This window comes from Thamnophis elegans, chromosome 14 (assembly GCF_009769535.1).
Source record: "Thamnophis elegans isolate rThaEle1 chromosome 14, rThaEle1.pri, whole genome shotgun sequence".
NCBI lineage: Eukaryota > Metazoa > Chordata > Lepidosauria > Squamata > Colubridae > Thamnophis > Thamnophis elegans.
The window spans coordinates 11,470,012-11,491,328 of record NC_045554.1 but is presented as its reverse complement, the minus strand read 5'-3'; the positions used below and the strand labels follow the sequence as shown (position 1 = coordinate 11,491,328).

At 45.6% G+C, this 21,317-nt stretch overlaps 1 protein-coding gene across 3 annotated transcripts in view; it reads left to right on the top strand.

The window, feature by feature from the left end:
• The window catches only part of PIGQ (phosphatidylinositol glycan anchor biosynthesis class Q), a 39,131-nt gene extending 31,409 nt beyond the window's left edge, over positions 1 to 7,722 (top strand). For all 3 annotated transcript variants that reach the window (XM_032230306.1, XM_032230308.1, XM_032230307.1), the window contains 4 exons: positions 1,909 to 1,989; positions 3,076 to 3,190; positions 4,627 to 4,688; positions 7,348 to 7,722. In XM_032230306.1, coding sequence (XP_032086197.1) covers positions 1,909 to 1,989; positions 3,076 to 3,190; positions 4,627 to 4,688; positions 7,348 to 7,500 — 411 coding nt within the window. In that variant the 3' untranslated portion in view covers positions 7,501 to 7,722. The remainder of the gene's footprint in view (positions 1 to 1,908; positions 1,990 to 3,075; positions 3,191 to 4,626; positions 4,689 to 7,347) is intronic.
• The last annotated feature ends 13,595 nt before the right edge of the window (positions 7,723 to 21,317 follow it).

Here is a 21,317-nt window from a genome sequence, read left to right as displayed (position 1 = left end):
ATAGATGTGTGTATGTATATACATACATACATACATACATACATACATATACACATACACACTTCATAGTACTACAGTGGTTTACAGAGTCAGCCTCTTGTCCCCAACAATCTGGTGTCCTCATTTTACCCACCTCGGAAGGATGAAAGGCTGAGTCAACCTTGAGCCCTGTCAGGATCAAAGTGCCGAATGCGCCAACTCAGGTCCACTCTTTACCCAGATGCAGCCTGTTTATTACCGAGCCCTGAATGTCACCTTTCTCTCCCATCCCATTTTCAGACAATTATAGCAGGAGGGGTCTTAGTCTTAAGAGACCCCTTGCTGCAGGTGCTACGTAAGTCGCAGCCCGTGTGTGATAATGGGTTGGCGGTAGGGAACAAGACACCAAATAATTACAGCCATAGCCAACAGGGTTGCCATAGTTACCTGCTGATTTGTGTTTCTATTAAAAGCCCCCCATTTCACGGGCTTTTGGAAGGGAGCTGGGCCCACACATTCCCAACAGGAGGGTGAGGAGGGTGGAATTTATTTGCGACAGAGTCTTTGCTTTTTCCACCCCGTGTTAAGACGTCAAGACAAGTGCCTGATCAGCTGCAGGGCTCCCAATTCCATTAAGTTTCTTGAAAGAAAAGGAGTGAAGGCAAAGTCTTGGAAAAATCTCTGGGCCCCAGGAATCTGTTCTTTTGGTCACCCTATAAACAAGAGATCACAAGACTTCTCCGGATAATAAGCCCAATCGGGCTTTTGAGCGCAAGCCCTCCCCTGAAAATAAGCCCTCTGTCAGCGTTCCAAATATCATGCAGAATTAAATCAGAGACCAAGGCAAAACTATCCTTAAAGTTCCAATTTAATAAGACAGACATGTTGGCATCATGCTATGGAATCCCAATACTGGAAATGACATCAGAATTCCACCCAGTTAAAAGTTCATGATCTTGTCCCCAACCCCACAATCCATCACATGGTCCAATCTTCTTCTTCCACACTGGCATCCACGCCCAGCTGCTTCCGGTCAGGTGTACTGGTGCGGAGACAAAGGATGACCTTGGCTTCTAGTAAAGAATGAAAACAATACATTCCACAATCTCACTCCTGTCTATTCCCCCCTCCCATCAACTATCCTAAAGAAACAGCATAATGAAATAAGAGAAAATGTGGCAGGCCAAAATTCTAAAAGGAATATAATTGCAGGCCTGACACCCTCCCTGAAAAGATTGCAACACAGCAGCAGCCAAGAGGTGACCACACTCGCCGCCTCCTGCACCTCAAAAAGAATAAGACCTCCCTGAAAATAAGGCCAAGCGCTTATTTCAGGGGTCAAAAGGAAATAAGACCCTGTCTTATTTTCGGGAAAACACGGTAGCATTTGAGCCTTCTCCAAAAAGCTGGGCTTAATAATATACCCAAAATAGGAGGTTTTGAGGCTGGTCATTTATACCTCATGTGAGAACTCTGGGATGGTCTCTCCTCTGATAGAAAAATCATTTCTCCCCCTTGCCAAACAAAATTAATAATTAAGAGCAAAACATATCAAAAACACAGTGATAAACCTGGAGTTGGGCAGCCAACAGATTTGAATACATGCTTGCAACCAAGAAATTTGAAGACATGCATACAATCAAAAGGAATAATGACAACAGAGAGCAGAGATAGACAAAGAGGGGGAAAAAAGGAAGATCTGCTAGTCCAGTAATGAATAATATTACTATCAAGAAAGCTCAGCCCTTTAACATGTTATCACCGTAAATCTAGGTCATATTAAAACATACCCATGTCAAAATTCAGATCAATTAAGAAATATTAGGGTTTTTTATGTACTCAAGATGGGGCAGCTTTCTATTACCTCCTTTCCTAAAATTATTGTTTACTGATAATCTCTGATAATTTTACTTGTCTTTTCTTCTCCAGCTGTTCATTGGTACTTTGCTGTTTACCATCTTGCTGTTTCTGCTACCCACAACTGCATTGTATTACTTGGTTTTTACTTTGGTGAGTCTGCCTTTTCTGGAATTAATGCATGATTGAGGGGGTTTGCATTCAAAGCAATGTGAAAAGTTGGAAGGATTGTTAAAAACCAGATAACGTCAAGAGAATTAAAGGGGTCACCACCTCCAGTTTTACACTACATAAACATTGACAAGATAAATAAATACATACAAAATTATGTATATACCGACATATGATATATGACACAGAGAAACAACAGTCTAGTTCAGATGTATACGTGTTTATGGTAAGAAAAACGAATCTTGTGAGTTTCTAGATGGATGGGATAGGAGGCAAAGCTGTTACAGAATCTAGGAGTGCTGCTACAGATACTTCGAAACTTCCTCCCAGAGTGGAGCAACAGAAACAGACCATAAAGTGGGTGTGTGGGGGTCTCTAATGATACTTTGAGCTCTAAGCACATAGCGCTTATAAGCAGGTTTAGGTTTCAGGTTTCGTTTTATTTATATGCCGCCCTATTCCCAGTGGGACTCAGGGCGGCTCACAAACCCAAGAGGGGAAGGGAAACATTAGAACTACAAATACAAATATTTAAAATAACCAACAGACACACAATCGAGAGGGGAAGGGAACTCATCAACCCCAGGCCTGCCGACACAGTCAGGTTTTAACGGCTTTTTGGAAGGCCTGGAGAGAGGTGAGGGTCTGAATCTCGGCGGGGAGTTCGTTCCGAAGGGCCGGCGCTGCCACAGAGAAGGCCCTCCCCCGGGTAGTAGCCAGATGGCATTGGCTGGTAGACGGAACCCGGAGGAGGCCAACCCTGTGTGATCTAATGGGTCTTTGGGAGGTAATTGGCCGCAGGCGGTCTCTCAAGTACCCAGGTCCAATACCATGAAGGGCTTTATAAGTGATAAGCAGTATCCTGAATAAAGGGAAGCAAGCTTTCTATAATCTTCTCGGCTGTCCTCACTACTCTCTGTAGGGACTTTCTATCTGAGGCACTGCTGCCACCAAACCAAACAGGGATGCAGTTAAGATGGAAACTTTTATACTGGCTGTAGAACTTGCCAGGGGTTGGCCAGTGAATATTAACACCAAGATCTAACAGAAACGAATCTTTCCTCTTAGCTTCGTCTCCTGGTGGTCCTTGTGCAAGGCCTAATCCATCTGCTGGTGGACCTCATCAACTCACTGCCCCTTTATGCCATCGTCCTTCGACTCTGCCGAGGCTACAGACTCGCCTGTAAGCTCTACCAATCTATATTGTTGTGATAACAAGTAAATTGTGGGGTTGAACATTTTGCCCGGACTCTCGTTTATGTTGATCGTACGGGCTTAAAATCAGGAAATCCATGGCACACAAATAGATATATACACTAAAGAGCCAAGGTGGCACAGTGGTTAGGGTGCAGTACTGCAGGCCACTTCAGCTGACTGTTATCTGCAGTTCAGCGGTTCAAATCTCACCGGCTCAAGGTTGACTCAGCTTTCCATCCTTCCGAGGTGGGTGAAATGAGGACCCAGACTTTGGGGGCGATATGCTGACTCTGTAAACCGCTTAGAGAGGGCTGAAAGCCCTATGAAGCGGTATATAAGTCTAACTGCTAAATTGGACAGAGAATTAACTTGCTACCAGCTAACAGGTTAAGTCCTGTAAATTCCAACTCACTACAGATAGTCCTTGATTTACGACCACAATTGAGCCCAGCATATCTGTGGCTAAGCAAGACAGTTGAGTTTTGCCCCCTTTCATGATCTTTCTTGCCACAGTTGGCCATGGAAATTTGAGGCTGCATTGTAGTTGTAATTGGACTACCTATAACCGTGATTATGAATCTAGGGCACGCAGAGCCCTCTCTGTGGGCATGCATGCCATTGCCAGCTGCTCTTCTGGTTTCCGGTCTTCATGGGTGCCGGAGTGCCTGAAAACAGCCCGAAAAATGGCCAAAACTGGCAAAAAAACCCAGGCTGTTTTCCAGGCCATTTTCCGACTGGTTTTAGTCTGAGAAATGCCCCCAAAACGGCCTGGAAAAGGCCAGAAAATGGCTGGGAAAACGGCCAAAAAACAAGCATGTGCATGCCAGCCAGCTAGTCTTCAGGTTCCCAGTGCTCCGGCATATGTATGTGCACCAATGCATGTGCGTTCCAATTTGGGCACTCACGCCAAAACGATTTGCCATCACTGACCTATAAGTTGAGTTTCACCAGAGTGGTGCGATGGCCTAGAGGTGGAGTTCTCGCCTCACAATCAGGGGGCTGTGAGTTCGATCCTAGGGAGAGGCAGATATTTCTCTCTCTGGGCACACTGAGAATATATCTGCCGAACAAAACTCCGCATCGGCAACAGGGAAGGGCATCCGGCCATGAAAACGCTCCACTAGCTCCATTCAGTTGCCCAGACTCCACCCCACAAGGGATTATGGGGTCGTTAAAGGATGATGATAAGTGGAGTTTCAACGACGATAAGTTGGCGTATAACCAATGTTCGCAACGTAAACTCCTATCGACAAACCTGGTTGCATTTAAACTTCCTGCGGGGAAGCGAGATTTTTATCTCCATGTTGTTCTCTGTTTTTAAAACCAAATTTGGATTTTTACAAAATTCCTACAGCTCATTGCAGTGGTCAGTCAATGAAGCCTCTCCCTTCCCACACCTCCTTTCATTTTGTGTGTTTTCAGCTGGTGTCAAATTCAGAGTTCTGGAGCAGGAAACTGGGATACCTCTTCGACTTCTGATGCAGGTAAACCCTCGTTCTTTTTTTCTGGTTTCTTTGGGGAATGTGCTCATATTCAGAATACCTTGCAACTCTCTCCTACCGTCGACACATCCTCAATGCTTCATTTACTAATATCCTAGTAATATGACTCCTGGTGGCAGGGTGGTTAAAATGCAGTATTGGAGGCTAACTCTGCCGACTGCCAGCAATTCGATTCTGACCAGCTCAAAGTTGACTCAGCCTTCAATCCTTCCGAGGTGGGTAAAATGAGGACCCAGATAGTTGGGGGCAATATGCTGATCCTGTAAACTGCTTAGGGCTGTAAAGCATTGATATATAAGTCTTAAATGCTACTGCTATGTCTTATCCTTCTGAGGTCCAACAGAATAATCATGGAAGGATGGTTGTGTTGTTCCCATTGAGTAGGGCCATCACAATTGGACTGTAAGAATTTGCCTGACCATTAGGTAGGTGGCAGCAGAGAGCCAGCAATTGTGGGGAATTCTGGGAGTTGAAGTCCACACATTAGTTCAATTTGCCAAGGATGAGAAGCGCTGCCTTAATCTCAAGATATTGTATCAATCAGAGATGGTATTCAGCAGGTTCTGACTAGTTCTGGAGAACCGGTAGCGGAAATTTTGAGTAGTTCGGAGAACCAGTAAATACCACCTCTGACTGGCCCCGTCCCCATCTATTCTCTGCCTCCCGAGTCCCAGTTGATCGGGAGGAAATGGGGATTTTGCAGTATCCTTCCCCTGGAGTGGGGTGGGGATGGAGATTTCACAGTATCCTTCCCCTGCCATGCCCACCAAGCCACACCCACAGAACCGGTAGTAAAAAAAATTGAATCCTACCACTGGCAATAGATGAGTATAATGTTTAATTAAACAAGTAGTGTATGTTACTAAACTCAATACAGATATTTGTCCTCTTACCTGTTTTACACTGAGGGCATCATATTAACAAGTCTATGTCTACAGGGTTGGTGGCCCTGTCAAATTGAACAGATATTTCCTTGGAAAAACATTCTGCTGTGTTTCCTGATGTGAAATCGGGCCGGAAAATAAATGTACAAAACATGCATTGGCTTTCAAACCTGACATCTTTAAAAAGAAGCTGTGTGTGCACAAAAACGTTTCATTATTTCAAAGACAGGGAGGAGATATTTTATTGGGTCTAGTGGCCTTCTGTGAAATCACCCGGAAGCCATTTCCAGATTTCAGTGCCGTTTGACCAGAGTGCCAGTGGAAAGCCACTTGTCCGGATAAATTATTAGGTTACACGCGCTGGGGGAGGCAGGAACAAACAGGTCTGGCCGCATTAAATTTTGGATTGCGTTCAGTTTGAGTACGGTTCAATTCTCAGATGCTGAGCCAAGCTTATATGGAAGTGGTTTGCTGGATCAGGGCCAGAAAATATACCATATTGGGGGTGAGGGGGTGGGTTGCAAACAAACATTTCAGTTGCGTAGAAATATTAACCTGCTGAGTGCCTTGTCCTCAAAGGAAGACTCTTTGGGTTGGTTTTAGTAAACTCCCATCTCTAAAAATCACACTCTTTATCTCTGACACATGTAGAGTTTCTTCCTTGTGGAGTTATAATATGAGATTTACTTGGGTTACTATTTTTATTTGTGCATTTTTATTGTGATGTCCAGTGGTAGGATTCAGTCAGTTCGCACCTATTTGGGAGATCTAGTTGTTAACTTTCTAAGCAGTTGGGAGAACCGGTTATAGGAAGAAATCTCCTTTTGTTTTTTGCCACTCTAGTGGGCTCATCCTCTAAGGAAGGCAGGAAGGAAGGAAACATTCTGGTGTTGTTTCTAGCCTCATCTTTATTGCCCTGCTTACAGAAACTGCCTCTCCGGTTAACCCTTATTACGTGCTAACAGCTAAGGCGAAGCGCCCATCGACCTGAGTGACGTTGAGTTGGCCACACCCACCCGGTCACATGACCACCAAGCCACGCCTACCCAGCTGGTCATTAGGGCAGAGAACAGGTTGTTAAATTCTTTGAATCCCGCCACTGGTGATGTCATTTGGGCTTCTTATTCTAAGAGTGGGAAGATGAATCATCCAACTGTTAAGAAAAATATCTTCATTTTAAAGGCTGGCTTGGAAGCAGATTCCCCAAAACAGATTCCCCTTTATATAGGAAAGGCACAACCACAACCGCATCTCTTGATCGATCTGCACAAGCTGCATTGTGATTGTGTCGTACCAGCAGTCCTCGACTTATGACCGCAGTTCAGCCCAACATTTCTGCCACTAAGGGAGAATTTTGCCCCGCTTTACCATCTTTTCTTGAGGCAGTTCTTTGAGTGAACCCCTGCAGTGGTTCAGCGAGTAACACGGCGGCGAAGTGAATCGCCGCAGCTGTTAAGTGAGTGGCATGGTCGTTAAGTGAATCTGGCTTTCCCATTGACTTTGCTGGGCAGAAAGCCGCAAAAAGTGACCCTGGGACACTGCAGAATTTGAGTCAGTTCTCCAATGTCTGAATTTGGACTGTGGACACGAGGATACTGCCACGGGTCGTGTAAAAAGCGATCACAAGTCACTTTTTTCACTTTTGGCGTTGTAACTTCAAACGGCTGTTGTAAGTCGAGGACTCCCTGTACACCCTTTGGCCTGCTCCTGATTTACTCACTCTGAATCTCTTTTCCCACATCTTCTCAACCTGCCAGATCAACCCTCTCGCTTACGGCCGCGTGGTACAGATCTATAGGCTTCCAACCTACAGCGGCTACCCAAAAGACTCCTGGGCTTCTGTGTGCAAGAAGTTGTTCGTCGGAGAGCTCATTTACCCTTGGAAGCACAAGGAGGAGAAGCAAGACTGATTGGGGGGCACGGGACAACCAGGAGTAACTCCAAAGACTTACTCAGAACTTATCAGGGTTGGGAGCAGCTCTTGACTGACTAAACCTTGTTGCAACTTCCGTTGTCAAGAACTTGAGGGTAAGACTAACCTAGGCTTCCCCAAATCACAAAGTTGGGACTCCTTGTCCCGACAAAACCCCTTTTTATTAAGCTAACCTGAATTCCTCTCATTCACATCCAGCAAAGTCCCAGCAAACAGTCTTTCAAGGGTGAATTTACAACCACAGACCTTATCAGGCTTGGAGAGCAGCCAGGCCGATATCTTCCAAACGCCACGCTGTACAAGGAAATACTTGGCAAGGAGTCTCTAAGAGTCACGAACAAATCTTCACACTAATTAAACGAACAAATGATCTACCGCAAATTCCACTCCCCTTTCACTCCTCTTTTATTCCTTATGGGAGGGGCCATTCACCGTCCACCTGTGGCCTTACTCCCAAGTCAACCCCTGTTCTTTAGCTGTTCCTTTGGTCTGGCAACTCTGTGCATGCGCACACTGGGAACAGGCTCCAGCTGCTCGTCTGCCTCATTGATGTCTGACTCTGAAGGCAGCTGATAACTGTCGGACAGCCAATGCAGAGCCCTCATCAGAGCCTTCCTCCATCTTCAGGACTGGCCCATGTTCCTCCCCAACCTCCTCACTGTCTGGCGGGCCACATCACCTGCGGAGTCAATGAATTCCTCACTCGGCTGCCACCACCAAGCTGTCCTTTCTGGTCACGTCATCTGATGTAACTTGCCATTAGGACTGCTTCTATGTGGAAACACCGGAATACAGAATTGCCGGCTATTCTTTTCGAGGGTTTGGGGGGCCTCTTGGCGATTCTGTGTGCAGTTCCGTTTCTCAAGAGCCTCTTCCTGCCCTGCACTGACATCCCGTTTTCTGCCGCTCCTTCTGTAAAGGTGTAGCTGCACGCCTAAGAGCCGTGTTTCCCAACCTCAGTGAGTTGAAGACAAGTGGACTTAAACTCCCAGAATTCCCCAGCCAACTAGGTTGGGAAAAAATACTGCATTGTGGGAGCAAGGCTTGGACGTCAACACTCGGAGAAAAACTTGGTGTTTGCAATCACAGACACAGAAACTTCCTGTGGCAAGGTTTTAGGGCAGGGATCCCCAACCCCTAGGCCATGATTTTAACGCCCCCTAGAGTTGGGAATGACTAGCACATATGTGCAAGGGGAACCTTTACCTTTTATTTTGGCTAATTGGATGCCCTCTATGTGTGTTGAGCCTAAGCAAAAAAGGATGGGAAATGCAATTTCCCTGCGTGTAAAAGCCATGTCGGTGGTCCAGGCCAGGAGTAAGACTCCCAAAAGATTCCTAGCTATTCATCCTCTTCAAACTCTCCTTGACGAAAACTAGAATTCACCGCCAATTGTGCATCAGTTGGTGTTTATTTTAAAAACTGGTTTTAAGCCCGCCCGCCTGCCCGTTAATTATATGTCATAGATAAGATGCACCTTTCCTTTGAACCTCTCCTGGTGGGGGAGGGGGACGGATCTGGATTTGGTGTCTTTGCTTAATGGGGCAATCATAATTAGCTTTATCACACCATTGCACTTATGTGCACCTTGACGTAGAGAAAAAAAAAGGTTAATAGTCAAGTGTCTGAAGTCTGCATCTGATGCAGTGGTGAAATCTAATTTTTTTGACACTGGTTCTGTGGGCGTGGCTTGGTGTAGGGGTGTGTCATGTGACTCATTGGGCGTGGCCAACTTTTTTTCACCCTAACGTAATTTTTTCTTGCCAGTTCGGGGGAATAGGCAGGAAAAAAATGCTTTAAAAAGCGGGGGGAAAGCTTCCGACAATTGTGAGCCACACAATCCTCGGAATTTTTTTTTTACTACCAGTTCACAGAACCAACGGTCATCCCTACCGGTTCGGCTGAACCGGGCCAAGGAGGATTTCACCCCTGATTAATTTGGTTCCTTCAAAATTAATTTCATGTCCTGTAGCTTTAAGATGCTGGAAAAGGGAGGAAGTTTTTTCTTTTTTTCTTACTGTGTTCTGCGATGCGTGCATTTATTCTCCTGTTCGTTTGTCCTATGTATGTTGCAGGGCAGATTTTGCATGCTATTTCGTAGACTCCTTGGTTTTCTAGCTGGATTTTGTCTTTGGGGTTTCTTAAGATGTTGGCTATTTTTTGGTCAGTGTTGAAGGCTGTCTTGATATTGTGTTTGTGGAGAATTTTGCTGATTTTATCTGTAGTGCCTTTGATGTAAGGGAGGAGGGCGATGCCGTTCTCCTGTTCTGTGTCTCAGTTCTTTAAGCACCTTAAAGCTACAGGACATGAAATTAATTTTGAAGGAACCAGGTTAATCTCCAAAACAGAACACTTCAACAAGAGAATAATTATGGAAGCTATTGAAATAGAGAAACACTCCCACAACATGAATAAACGTGACGATACCTCACGCCTACCAGACATCTGGAAACCAGCCCTAGTCAACAAATGAGCCCCGCCCACCACTCAGACCGTTACAACACAAAACAACGGACACACAGCCAGCACCAATCTACCAATCATGATACAACCACACAGCCAATCAATCCACTTACTGAAATAAAGCCAGCACTCCACACACACACACACACACACACCAAGATTTATAGAAAGACGGCAGCTCCGATCACACTTTACTCACACAAACACAAACCCAAAAACACCAGCCTGAAGATGGAGAGTTAGACCTTGCCGAAACGTTGCCAAGACAATCTCAATCTTACACAGGAAAAGACCCGAATACAACAAGACCAGCATACATACACATACACACACACATATATATATACACACATATATATATACACACACACACATATATATGAATGATTTTATTTATTTTAAGGGCTATTACTTACCTGACCTGGATTTTTACAGGTAGTCCTCAACTTACAACCATTCATTTAGTGACTGTTTCAACATCACTGAAAAAATGGCAGTTTTTTTCAGACTTATGACGCAGCATTTCCGTGGTCATTGATCAAAATTTGGACACTTGGCAACTGCCTCATGTTCATGACGGTTGCAGTGTTCCTGAGTCACATGATCCCCTTTTGCGACAAGCAAAATACAATGGGGAAGTCAGATTCACTTAACAACCAGGTTGCTGACTTATTGACTGCAGTGATTCACTTAACAACCAGGACAAGAAAGGTCGTAAAATGGGGCAAAGCTCACCCAACAAATGTCTCCCTTAGGAGCATATATTTTGGGCTCGATTGTGGTCGTAAGCCGAGGGCTCCCTGTATTTGTTGTGGTGGGCCAATTTTGAGTGCTCTGATGTCTTACTTTCTACTTTAGTTTATCGAGCCTTTGTGCATAAACCTCCTTGCAAGCCAGAGAGGAAGCTACTTGGCTTCACAGTATAGCTGCGATCTCTTTCTGTCTGTCTCTCTGTGTTTGTTGGGCACAGAGGTTTGAGTTCAGATCTTACTCCAGCTTCTTACACCATCCTGTCTCTTGCAAAATCTATCTATCTAATATATATATTCTGTTAAAATACAGCCTGTTGTGCCTTGAAATGGCTTCTACTGTACTTCTGTAAAATGGATTCTACTGTACAGTGCTGTGGAGTTGCCATGGTAATGGCTTCACAGTATTCCATAAGGGGGTTCCCTCTGGTAAGGGGGAGATATCCAACATTAGAAGTTACATTTGGTCTGGAATTATTTTCGAGGACAAATGTATGGATTAGGAGAAATAAAATAGCTAGGCAACGCTGGGTTTATCGGCTAGTACTTTCTAAAAAATGCACAATGCTTCTGAAGTCCCCACACGCTTCCAAATTTGGGAAGAAGAGGAAAAAATAGAGACGGCAACGTCCTCCTCCGTTCATCCTTCTGCGGTCCTTGGGTCTCTCAAGGACAGTCTCCCCCACCCACCTACCCCACCCCCAGTGTTCTGTCAATGGAGACCTTTTTGGACGTTCAACATTCAACGTGACATCCGATCAACTCAATGGCTGCAGAGGGGCTTAAGCTAAAGACTTCCACGGAGGCGTGAAAAGGAGTTTGTTTTTGTGTTTTTTTTCAATGTCACTCCTGGGCCAGATGACAAGGAGGCTTTCTTCCCAGGCAAGCAGGGAAGGTCTAAAGTATTATTTGGCTTTTCACAGTTCACCGAGCTGCTCCATCTTGGCTGACAGATCGGAGTTCATTGTCCTGATGTTTTTCTAGCAACTGCTGGAGAGAGAGGAAGTGGGCTGAGAAAATTAGTGTTGCCCGTAAGATAACAACGGGAGCTCAGGGGAGGTGGTGGGGTGGCTGCAAATGTCCAGAGTTAAGAGAGATTGGAACTTCTCAGCTGGACGTGGAAAACTTCTACCCGACATCTTCCCAATGAGTGTCTTTATTTTTGTAAAGTGGGGGGTTATTTCTTTTTTTACAAACGATTTCCCCCTTCCCTTCATTTCCCTCTCTTCGCCTTGTCCTCCCTTCTCCTCCTCTTCCCTCCCTTTCCCCATCCATTCACCTCCCTCCTCTCCCCACCCTTTTCCTTCCCTCTATTCACCTTCTTCCCCTTCCCCTCCTCTTCCCTCCCCTCCCCATCCATTCCCCTCCCTCTCCCTCCTTTTCCCTCCCCATCTCTTTCCAATCTATTCACCTCCCTCTCCTTCCCCACCTTTCTTTTCTTCCCCTCCCCTTCCCCATTCATTCATGTCCCTCCCCCTCCTCCCCTTCCCTCTATTCACTTTCTTTCTCCTCCTCCTCCCTCCTCTCCCCATCCAGTCATCTTTCTCCCCCTCCCTACATCTCCTCTACCATACTCCTTTCCTCCCCTTCCCATCCCCATTCACCTCTCTCCCCTTCCCTCCCCTTCCCCATCCATTCACCTCCCCTCCCCTTTCTTTCCATCTATCCACCTTCTTCCCCTCCTCTTCTCTCCCCTCCCCATACATTCACCTCCCTCTTCCTCTTCTCCCCTTCCCACCTCTTTCCAATCTGTTCACCTCCCTCTCCTTTCCCACCTCTCCTCTTCCTTGCCCACTTTTCCTCCCCTCCCCTTCCCCATCCATTCACGTCCCTCTTCCTCCTCTTTCTCCCTCCTCTCCCCATCCAGTCACCTCTCTCCCCCTCCCCACATCTCCTCTACCTTATCCCTTTCCTCCCCTTCCCATCCCCATTCACCTCCCTCCTCTTCCCTCCCCTCCCCATCCATTCACCTCCCTCCTCTCCCTCCCCTTTCCTTCCCTCTATCCACCTTCTTCCCCTCCTCTTCCCTCCCCTCCCCATCCATTCACCTCCCTCTCCCTCTTCTTCCCTCCCCACCTCTTTCCAATCTATTCACCTCCCTCTCCTTCCCTACTTCTCTTCCTTGCCACCTTTCCTCCCCTCTCTTCCCCATCCATTCATGTCCCTCTCCCTCCTCCCCTTCCTTCTATTCACCTTCCTCTCCCTCCTCCTCCTCTTTCTCCCTCCTCTCCCCATCCAGTCAAATCTCTCCCCTGCCCCACATCTCCTCTAACCCCTCTCCTCCCTTCCCATTCCCATTCACCTCCCTCTCCCTCCTCTTCCCTCCCCTCCCCATCCATTCACCCCCTCCTCTTCCCTTCCCTCCTCTTCCCAATCCATTCACCTCCCTCTCCATTCCCACCTTTCCTTCCCTCCACTCCCTTTCCCCATCCATTCCCCTCCCTCCTCTCCTCTCCTCTCCCCTTTCCTTCCCTCTATTCACCTTCTCCCTCTCCCTCCTCTTTCCCCCTATCCATTCACGTCCCTCCCCTCCCCACCTCTCCTCTCCCTTGCCCACCGAACCTTCCCTCCCCTTCCATTCACGTCCCTCTCCCGCCTCCTCTTCCCTTCCCTCTATTCACCACCACCTCCCTATCCTTCCCCGTCCCTCTTCCCCTTCCCTCCCCTTCCCTCTATTCACCTTCTTCTCCCTCCCCCTTCCCTCCTCTTCCCCATCCATTCACCTCCCTCCCCTCTCTATTCCCCCCTCCCCTTTCCTGACCATTCCCTCCCTCTCCCTTCACTCTCCTCCTGGTTCTAGGTGCATTTTTAAATGTTTCCCCCACCTTCTCTCTATCCTTTCCCAACCTAGTGACACCTTGCGGGCTACCAAGAGCATTTCCGGCAAAGAATTCCTTGCTTGGATCAAATTTGGATCCAGTTGAGTTGGCACCATCCCTCAGCTCATTTGAATGCTGTTTGGGGAAAAGGGCCCTGGCCTTCCGTTTGTCCCTTCCATTGCTCAGTCACGGTCTCTCGAATAAGAGAAAGGCAGGATAGGTGCTTTGCATGCAAGGCACAACTGAGCCTTGGCCTCTCCTGGGAAAAGGATCCCCTAGGCAGGGGGTGTGAAAAGATGCCCTTCCCCAAAGGCTCCGGGGCTAGTCAGGACAGGAAGAGAAACAAAGCAGGCAGATGCCGGAGGAGATGAGTGGTGGACGCCATGGTGACCTCCTGGGTTTCAACGGTGCTCTCCAAACTTGGCAGCTTTTAAGATTTGAGAATGTCAACTCCCAGAATTCCTCAGGCAGCTGTGCTGGGAGTTGAAGTCCACAAGTCTTAAAAGTTGCCAAATTTGGAGAGCTCTGTGTTAGAAGAACATCCATGGAACTTTATGTAAATGGCCATACTAAGGGCCGTTTTCCTGAAGTTTAACGGAGTTGGAATGGACCTTGTAGGTCACCTAGTCCAACCCCCTGCCCAAGCAAACCCTACACCATTTCGGACAGGTGGCAGTCCAGTCTCTTCTTGAAAGCCTCCAGGGATGAAGCTCCCACAACTTCCGAAGGCAACTTCTGTTCCATGGATTGATTGTTCTCACTGTCAGAAAGTTCCTCCTTATTTCCAGGTTGGATCTCTCTTTGTTCAGTTTCCATCCATTATTTCTCGTCTGGCCTTCAGGTGCCTTGGAAAATAGCTTGACCACCACCACCCCTCCTCTCTGTGGCAGCCCCTCAAATATTGGAAGACTGCTCTCCTGTTTCCCCTGGTCCTTCTCTTCACTAGACTAGCCATGCCCAGTTCCTATGATAGTTCCTGTGAAGTCATAATACATGTGACACCTCTCTTCTTGATATCATAATACAGAGTAACAGAACTGGAAGGGACCTTGGAGATCTTCTAATCCAACCCCCTGCTCGAGCAGAAGATCCTATACAATTCCAGACAAATGGTTGTCCAATCTCTTCTTAAAAAACACTAGTGTTGAAGCACCCACAACTTCTGGAGGCAAGCTGATTAATTGTTGTCACTGTCAGGAATTTCACTCCTCCTCCTCCTCTTTCACCAACACCCCATGGGGTGTGAACCAGAGGTGGTATGCTGCCAGTTGGGGCGAACCAGTAGTGGCGGCGGTGCAAGGCTCCTCCCATCCACCCAGATGTTATCAAGGACCTTCTGCACATGCGCAGAAGGTTCTGCACATGGTCGGACGGGCGCGCTCCCAATACCGAACCAGTAGTGAAGAAAATAGAATACTGTTCTGACTCCCTCCTCCATCCAGTAATGAATGCCGAGACAAGCTTAACTGGAATGTACTTTAATTAGCAAGATACCAAAACCTCGGTGGCTGAAAGCCAAGCAGAACAAACAGATAAGGACCTTGGCAGCAACTCAGACAAACTCAGGCAGCAATAAACACAGATAAGGCTTGGCAGCATTCCAGCCTGCCAAGCTCACAGTACTGTCCTCCAACATTCAATCCTGCATTGACTTCTACAAAGAGGGCCATGTGCACAAGTAGCTTTTATAGTCTGGAGAGGAACCTAATGACCATCAGCTGAGTGCAATTACCTCCTGTAATTGCGTAATTGTTCCTGACGCCTAGTAGCTCTTTGATGGTGTGCATCCAGGAACAACTCACTGCTGGCTTCTGGATCACTCCCCCTTGTCTCCTCCCCACTGGTCCAAGGCTCAGACGCCACCTGGTGGCCAACCAGAATCTCTGCGCTCTGCTCGGAGTCGGAACCCTGTCCAGGGTCCTCCACCTCCTCCAGAGCTGACTCAGAGGGCCCCTCGCTGTCGGAGTCTGGTGGCAGCTCCAATGGCACCTGCTGGGCCACAACAGAATACTATTACTGGTGTGAACCCCATCGATCATGGCTTATTCAGTCCACAGTAAACCCATATGTGATAGGAACACAGTCACACCTTGTTTCAGCACACATTAAATTTGCAACTTCAACCCGCCAGAAAGCGGAGACGTTCCCTTTGTCCTTGTAAAAATTCATCCCTCATTCCTTGCATCGATGGATGGGGGGGGGGGGGAGATTTGCACACCGAATTTCTCAATATCCCTTAAGAGAGAAGAAATCTTGCAAGCCTGATCAAAGCCTTCCCATTCCCCTTTTACTGTCAGCTCTCTCCAACGTTAAGATTGGGAGGTGGATGGGAAGGTGTCTGCTTTAAACTGGAGGAATTAAAGCCTCTCCTTTTAACCCCCTTCTTTTTCCACTGCTTTTCTCAGCTCCTGCCTCCCTCCGTCTCTCTTTTCTTTCTCTTTCTCCTTCCTCTTTTCTTTCTCTCCTTTCTATCTCTCTCTCTCTCCTCTATTTCTGTCTCTCTCTTCTCTCCCTCTCTCTGTTTCTGTCTCCGTCTCTTTCTTTCTCTTTTTCTCTTTTTTCTCTCTCTTTTTCTCCTCTCTCTGTCTCTCTCTCCTTTCTCTTTTTCTTTCTTTCACTCTCTCTTCTCTCTGTCTGTTTCTTTCACTCACTCTCTCTCTCTTCTCTGCCTCCTCCCCCCTCTCTTTCTCTCTCTCTCTCTTTTCTGCATTTTTTGTGCTTCTTGCTCTCTCCTGCTCCCTTCTCCTTACATCACTGAGAGCATTATCCGTTACAGCCTTTTCTTCTAGCTGTCTTCAGAAAAGCTTTTGGCAAGAAGGAGAAGGCTTGGGCAGAGGGAAACGGTGAAAGAAGATGATCCCAGCTAGACAGCTGCTCTTTTAATTTTTTCTTTTGTCAATACCCACCACGAGCTGATGTTGTTTTAAGGGCTGGATAATTTGGGCCCCTGGCTTATGTGGAGCTGGCAGGAGTGTCTTCCAGCATTCTTAGCATGTCTTTGTGGCATTCTTTCCACCAACAATGAATATATAACATCCCAAAACAGAGCATTCCTCACATGTTATCATATCCGAGCCCAAAACGGAACTATGGATCATCCTTCTTCTCCATAAACATGCCAATACAATAGTTTCCGGGTGTGTATCATACTTTTTTTCCACATGGATGTTTTTCTCGTTCAGAGAATGGCAGAACCTAATCTCCAGAATCTGCAGAGCACAAAGCTTTTGATAAGTTGACTTCGCTCTGAGTGATCAAGCTGTACATTTTGGCAATGCTTTGATAGGGGCGGGGTGGCACCTTGTGGGGGGGAGAAAGGAAGGATTTCGGTACATAATAAACCTAGAAGACGACCTAACCTGGATTGTTTTTGCTTTTTTCCCCCAAAAAATGAAGCTACCAAAATGATGCAAGGTTCAAGTGACTTTCAGTCTCCTCCTCCTTCATATATATATATATATATATATGCGCACACATATATATATGGCTCTGTGTGTGTGTGTGTAGAGCAGGATAACGCTAGAACGCCTCAAGCAATTTCAACCAAACTTGGTACACAGATGACTTACTCTCTGGAAACAAATACTCTGGGGGTAAGACATCCCTAACATCCCTTGGGTTGTGTCCATGTCTGTGTGTGTTCCACCATAACTCTGGAATGCCTGGGCCGCAGAAACGAAAAGGAATGAATTATACCTAAAGTGTCAAGTCACAGTACTTTTGACAGTGATAGTGTGCATTTTGGATTCAAGTTCGTTTGTGTGCGTGTGTGTGTGTTCCAGAATAACTCTGGAACACCTGGGCCGCTGAAATGAAAAGGAATCAATTATATCTTTAGTGAATTACTTTGACTTGACGCTACAGATATAATTCATTCCTTTTCTGGTCTAATACAGGATTAGGATAAATAAACACTTGGGCAACGGCAGGTTATCATAAATGGCTCTTGTGATCTGCTGTCCCCAGAGCAAGGGATGGGAGGTGGGGGGGATGATTTTGTTATTTTATGCTATATTAATTTATTTGAGTCCTTTTGTTGTTTTTTATTGTTGTAAATGTGGTTTTATATTCTGTAAGCTGCCTCAAGTCGCCATAGGTGAATAAGCGGCAATGTAAATCCAATAAATAAATAAAATAAACAAACAAATCAGAAAGGTCCAAGATGTTTCTCCGTTCAGCAACTCCTCCACCCAAGAAATGTTTGGATTCCTCCTGCTTGCCCCAAAGGTGCTTTTTGAAAAGGCCGCTGGACTTTGTTCTTCCTTGAAGATGTTTCGCTTCTCATCTTTCTCATTTGAGAACTGAAGAAGCTTCATAGATGAGAAGCGAAATGCCTTCAAGGAAAAACAAAGTCCGGCGGCCTTTCCCAAAACCGCCTTTGGGAGAACCATGACCTACATGATAGAGAATCTCCACAGGCATTCCTCCCACTTGCTTATCCCAAATTCTTTAGTACAAGTCTCGCTTTAGAAATCTGGAATTGGCCAAATAATAACTATAAATTAACTATAACTATCAAAAACTATAAATTATAGTTTTACTCACATCCTGGTTGCCGGGGTGTAAAATGATGTGCTTCCTTCCAGAGATTTGGGACATTTCTTCCTCCTCTGCCAACAAACAATAACCCTGCAGATCTAAATTCCCACCAGTTCTGTCAGAGGTGAATTAATGTGGCTGGTGGCAGCTGTTGTTTAATTAAGAAGCAGCCCTTTGAAATCATCCATCAAGAGTCTGGACAGCCTGGAGAAGGCATTTGAGTCAGCAGCCTTCCTTTCATGCTGAAATATATTCAAATTATTGTAACAATTTCTCAATTGGTATCTCTATCGATCATCTCTCTCCCCCCCTCCCTCCCTCCCTTCCTCCCTCCGTCCATCCAACCAACCATCCATCCATCCATCCATCCATCCATCCATCCATCCATCCATCTATCTATATCTACACACACATACATATACAAACATATATATATATACTGTGTATATGTGTGTGTATACACACACATACAGTACACAGTATACACACATACACAGTACACACACACACACACACACACCGGTATATATAAATACACACACACACACATATATAGTCTATATCTCTCTGCCTATCACCTATCCCCTTTCTACACTCTATGTCTGTCTGTCTGTCTGTCTTTCTGTCATCTATCTGTCTGCCAATATCTATCTGTCTACCTATCTGCCTATCATCTATAACTATCTGTCTGCCTCTCTGTCATCTATGTATATCTATTTACCATCTGTTTCTCCTCTGTGTGTCTATTATCTCTGTCTCAATCATATATCTCTGTGTCTCTTTCTACACTCTATGTCTATCTTTATCTTATCTGAGTCCCCCTTCGGGGGAAAAGAGCAGCATACAAATGAAATAAACATTCAAACATTCTTTATATTATCTATCTATCTATCTATCTATCTATCTATCTATCTATCTATCTATCTATCTATCTATCTATCATCTCCCTCTCCCTAACTAATATGACTACCTATCTCCCCAAACATGACCTGGGTGACATACAACCAGCAATTAAAACAATTATCACAGCTGTTTAAAAAAAAGAAAAATAGAAATAAAAGGAAGCTTGGGGGAGAAGAACATTCATTTCAGCACAATGTAACCAAGACACAGGGTGCTCCCACAGAACCTTTGGGGCCATGATGCCATCAAGGTAGGATTTTACAACCCACCCCCCAACGAATAAGCCCCTAGGCCTAGACAGAATAGGACTGGGTGTTACCATTTTAACTAAGGGCATAAGAGATGAATGTTTGAGTTTGTGATTTATATTGTGTTAAGCATCCTTCGTTTAAAATGCAATAGTGATTTGTAGTTGCTATACTATCACAAGTTGCTACTGTAATGGCATGTTCAGAAACTGTAAACACCATGAAGCTTTAGACAACGTGTTTATTTACTTAATATTTTTATTTTACTCTTTTATTCTTTTTACATACATCAGGAGTATCCTTCCTCCCTTCCCTCCCTCCTTCCTTGATAGACAGGCAGATGATAGATAGATAGATAGATAGATAGATAGATAGATAGATAGATAGATAGATAGATAGATAGATAGATAGAACTGAGAGAGAGAGAGAGAGAGAGAGGCAAAAGTAGGACGGCAGATGTAAAAGACAGACCAAAACACAGAGATTAAAGTTAGCATCACCTTCTCTTGCCGAGGGAAAGATATCTTTTTCGCTCATTTCCCTGATCTCTACCTTCCCGTCTTCGATGGAGACCTCAAGGCGAGAATTGCTAACCCAGGAAGATCAATTTAGCTTCTCTCCCTTCTCCTCCAACGGGAAATTCTTCCCTGAAACCCCGATGCCTGTTTGATCATATTTCCCTTCGCATTCTCAATGCCAACGGGGGCTGCCATGTTCCAGCGGAAGCCTTAGAGCTGAAAAGCTCAGGGGGGTTGAATTATTCAAGGAGGCCAAACTCAAAGCATGTGGAATCTCTCTCTCCCCCCCCCCCTCTCTTTCTGTCTCTCTTTGTCTCGGTTTCTCTGTTTCTCTCCCTGTTTCTCTGTGTGTGTCTCTCTCTTTTTCTGTCTCTCTCTCACTCTCTTTGTCTGTTTCTCTCTCTGTCTCTCTCTCTCTCTGTCTGTTTCTGTCTCTCTCCCTGTCTTTGTATGTGTGTGTCTCTCTCTTTTTCTGTGTCTCTCTCTTTCTCTGTCTCGCTGTCTGTTTCTCTTTCTCTCAGTCTCTCTCTCTGTGTCTGTGTGTGTATCTCTCTCTTTTTCTGTCTCTCTGTCTGTTTCTCTCTGTCTCTCTCTCGTCCTGTTTGAGTGTGTGTGTGTCTCTCTTTTTCTGTCTCTTTGTCTCTCTGTCTCTCTGTGTGAGTGTGTCTCTCTTTTTCTGTCTGTCTGTCTCTCTCTGTCTCTTCTCTGTCTCTCCCTCTTTCTCTCTGTCTCTCTCTTTATCTGTTTCTCTCTGTGTGTCTGTCTCTCTCTGTCTGTTTTTCTCTTGCTCTCTCACTCTCTCTGTCTCTGTGTGAGTGTGTATCTCTCTCTTTGTCTACCTGTTTCTCTCTGTTTCTCTGTTTGAGTATGTGTGTGTCTCTTTTTCTGTCTGTCTGTCTGTCTCTCTCTCTCTCTCTGTTTCTCTGTGTGAGTGTGTATCTCTCTCTTTGTCTGTCTGTTTCTCTCTGTTTCTCTGTTTGAGTATGTGTGTGTCTCTTTTTCTGTCTGTCTGTCTCTCTCTCTCTCTGTCTCTCTGTGTGAGTGTGTATCTCTCTCTTTGTCTGTCTGTTTCTCTCTGTTTGAGTATGTGTGTGTCTCTTTTTCTGTCTGTCTGTCTGTCTGTCTGTCTCTGTGTCTCTCACATTTTCTGTCTCTGTCTCTCTGTTTTTCTGTCTGTCTGTCTCTCTCTCTTTGTGTGTTTGTGTGTGTGTTGTGGGGACATTGCCTAAGCAATTTTTTACCTTGCAGAATTTGAGGTCACTGGGAGGACTATGAGAAGAAGAAGCAGGCATCCCTTGAATATGTGTGCCTGTGTCGGTGTGTCTGTGTTAAATTAAGAATTGCTGCGAGAGAAATGGTTTGACTGGAAATGGTGGTTTAATCTGGGTTTTTTTTGTCCTTCTGCATCAAGAGACGGACAGCATCCAGATCACAAAAAAGGTGATAATGCTGCTTTTATACATCACTAGTGAGGCCACACTTGGAATACAGCCTCCAGTTCTCATCCCCACCATACCAAAAAAAAAAGATATGGAGACCCTAGAAAGAGTGCAGA